Consider the following 3,271-nt stretch of genomic DNA (forward strand, 5'->3'; position numbering starts at 1 on the left):
GATATAATTTGAAGAACAAAGAGAAGGAGTGAAAACAAATGAAGCAAATTCAGAAAACAAAGGACTACGCCGTTTCTTAAGACGTTGAGAACCACAACGAAAGATTCACCAAAATCTTTGAGATATTCGAACCAATGAAGAACCACATAGGCGAGATGATCACCAGTAGATCTTGCATCGAAAACAACCGCTTTAATGATCTGAAGAAGGAACGAGATTCTAAGTGATCGAGAAGGTGAAAGTTATGGAGCGTTTCAAAGATTTTGGACTTAGAGAACTCAGAACGATGGGGCAATAGTTGAAGGAGTTAAGATGGTATCGTTTCTTACGGATGGGCTACATCAAGAATACTTCTAGGTTTGTGGATACAGAAGAAGCAAGCGAGCAGAGATTTAGAGCTACATCTGAGGCACGCTCCCCAAGGACATGAGCAGGTACGCCATCGGGATCATGTACATTGCCTACTTGTAGTTAGGAAAGTAATTCGGAAGATCTTTCACGAAGGCAACGTATCGTGCAGAAGTTCTGTGCAAGGACGTGGGGGAGGGTGAAATTATTCTAAGTTCAGTTCAGAGAAAGCAGTGGACCGAGCGAGCAGCTTTATATATTGGAAAATTAGCTATAGACTGATCAGGTTGGAAGGAGAGGAAATGCTGAACTGCAGAGGTTACTGCTGATAATTCTGGATCCCAGTCACTTGATGGTGGTAAAGAGGGGCCCCGGGAGCCATTCGGTCCTCCTCGACCAACTTGGCCGTGAACTCAATACATAAAATGGTATCAATATTCTTGTATGAAAAGTTACAGTAGAGTGATGCAAAATGACTGCAGAAGTTCCCGAGGAGAAAATCGGTGTAAAGTAACTCGATTTCAAACCCAGTATGATAATGTGCTGTCAACCAAGTCCTTAGCAGCTAATTTACATTAATCGCACATGATTATCCTCGTTGTGATTCATGACTTTTATATCGTAAAACTGCCATCTATACGAGTCATCGCTCAGTGAAGAAATGATGTAAAGCATTGAAGTCTGTAACGTTCAGAAGGATCGGAACCTAATGAGTGAACTAGACAGGACTCGCGCCACCCTGACCATATATACATCGCGCGTCCAGCAGGTCCAGCTGTAGGCAATACAGCATCCTGTCACTTAACCTGTATTACTCCTCATTTCCTCAACAAGTACCTATCATACTTCATGTGAAGACGAGGCAACGCAAAGTTTCGCTCATCATATCTATCGTCGCTCATCATATCTATCGTTATCAACACACGAGAGGAAAATTCGATAAATAGATATAAGCAGACAGATCAGTAAATAAGAATGTGTTATACTAGCTGACTGCTGAAGGATGTACTAGGTATCAGGAGGACAGGCGCTCTTGTCCCTCTAACACAAGGCCACTGACATTCTCGATCTCACATTCGCATCCCGCGGAGGTAGGAGACGCGTCACGTTTACTGACGACCCTTAGCAGTATCAGTAGCAGGTGCTGAGATGGGCTGTTTATGTATGAACCATTTGTGAGGGACGTTACAGAAAGAATTAGAAGGGAGAGAAAATAACGAGAGAGGGGAATCTGTCGGGAGGGAAAGAGCTGTATTCTTTTTGTACAGTTGGAATATGTACGGTGAACGAAGACAACTACATTCGCACCTAAATAGAAGTCTCATTTTGTTTTCGTGTGAACTTAGCTAATTCAGCAATCCAGATGATCAATCAAAAAAGATCATAAGGTTAGGATAATGCTCAAAACATCTATGAAGCCTAAGAATTGCTTCAGAGGAAAGAAAATTAAGAGAAGTTGTAGGCTCTGAATTTATAGACAAAAATTAGGTCCAGCAATGATTGAGTAGACTTAGTGCTACCCAGGGTAGTGATAGTGTTGAGATCCTGAATGAAAGAAGTGATCAAGGTAAGACATGAAACATGAGTAAGCTAATACTCAGTGTTATTTCGAGAGTAGAGATAGTGAGTAATCAGCATAGGAACTCAAAGGATTATTGGTCGAACGAGAATCATCCATGTTTCTTCAGAAAGGCGAACACGACAACCCAAAGGATGCTTGTTCAGGGCTAAAAGTATTAAAGCAAAATATTATGGTCTAACAGCCTATGATAAACTTGTAACATATAATATATCGGGAGAATATGACAGAGTGGGGGATTATGATAGACCGGGAATTATGATAGATTGACAGAAAATGACAGACTGGTAGAATATCCTAGACCGGCAGAATATGATAGACTGGCAGAAAATGATAGACTGGCAGAAAATGATAGACTGGCAGAATGTGATAGACTGGCAGAATATGATAGACTGCCAGAATGTGATAGAGTGGCAGAATATGATAGACCGGCAGAATATGATGGTCTGGAAGAATATCACAGAGTGGCAAAGACTGGCACGATATTATTGGGAACTTAGATTCAAGAATGTCGAAACTGCTGAACGCTTGATGACTTGAAACAACATTTACTGTAAATCTGCTTTCTTTAAAGCTGACAAAAAAATCGTTAATTTCCTTGAAACTAGACTGAAAACGCTGTACAGAGTCATACCTAAATCATATACCAGGTTAGGATATAACAGAAAGAATTAATAATGATAAATGTATAAAAAAAGGCTGACGACATTTAAACTAACAGTATCCTACACTGAACTTGAACGAACGTCATGACAAAAAAAAAAAAGTATTTTTAAGCTTCAAATGTGCACTAAGAGGACTATCTGAACACACAAACATTCCACAACACTGGCTGGATCAAACCTGAAAGCTATCTTCGTTTTCTATATGCCTCCATCGCCTGACTCTTCACTCCCTCGTCCCGCCTTCACCAGCCAACTCTGGATTGTGCTGTCTCTTATTCTCCTCCTCCCATCAAATACTCCTTCCTCACCTGTGCTGACGCCATAACTGTAGAGGAGCGAGAGATTGACTGTAACGCCACTCCTCCCTGCCTGGCTTATATACACCCTCACTTTCACGCCAGGGTTGAGCTTCTGGTGGAGCATCTTGTTGCCTGATCGCCCATTTCGATCATGTTTTCATTCTACACATCGAAAAGCGACTCAGCGGTGAACGCAGCATATGGATGCTTCTCATTATCACACGAAAAGAACATTATGAACGACATTTTTACATACGAAAACAGGAGTAATAGGTTAAAGGCGGGCAACCTTATATGGGGAAGGGTGGATGAAGGTCCCTTGCTTGACCTGGACCCCGCCTTTCGCCTTGGGTGAGGGCGTCTCGACAGGAAACACCCGA

The 3,271-nt window shown here is 41.8% G+C and overlaps 1 protein-coding gene across 1 annotated transcript in view; it reads right to left on the minus strand.

Annotated features, from left to right (window-relative positions):
• LOC139754282 (cuticle protein 16.8-like) overlaps positions 1 to 2,964 on the minus strand; it is a 6,804-nt gene extending 3,840 nt beyond the window's left edge. Inside the window, exon 1 of the mRNA XM_071671665.1 lies at positions 2,901 to 2,964. Coding sequence (XP_071527766.1) covers positions 2,901 to 2,915 — 15 coding nt within the window. The 5' untranslated portion in view covers positions 2,916 to 2,964. The remainder of the gene's footprint in view (positions 1 to 2,900) is intronic.
• Positions 2,965 to 3,271: the final 307 nt, after the last annotated feature.

This window comes from Panulirus ornatus, chromosome 16, assembly GCF_036320965.1.
Source record: "Panulirus ornatus isolate Po-2019 chromosome 16, ASM3632096v1, whole genome shotgun sequence".
Classification (NCBI taxonomy): domain Eukaryota; kingdom Metazoa; phylum Arthropoda; class Malacostraca; order Decapoda; family Palinuridae; genus Panulirus; species Panulirus ornatus.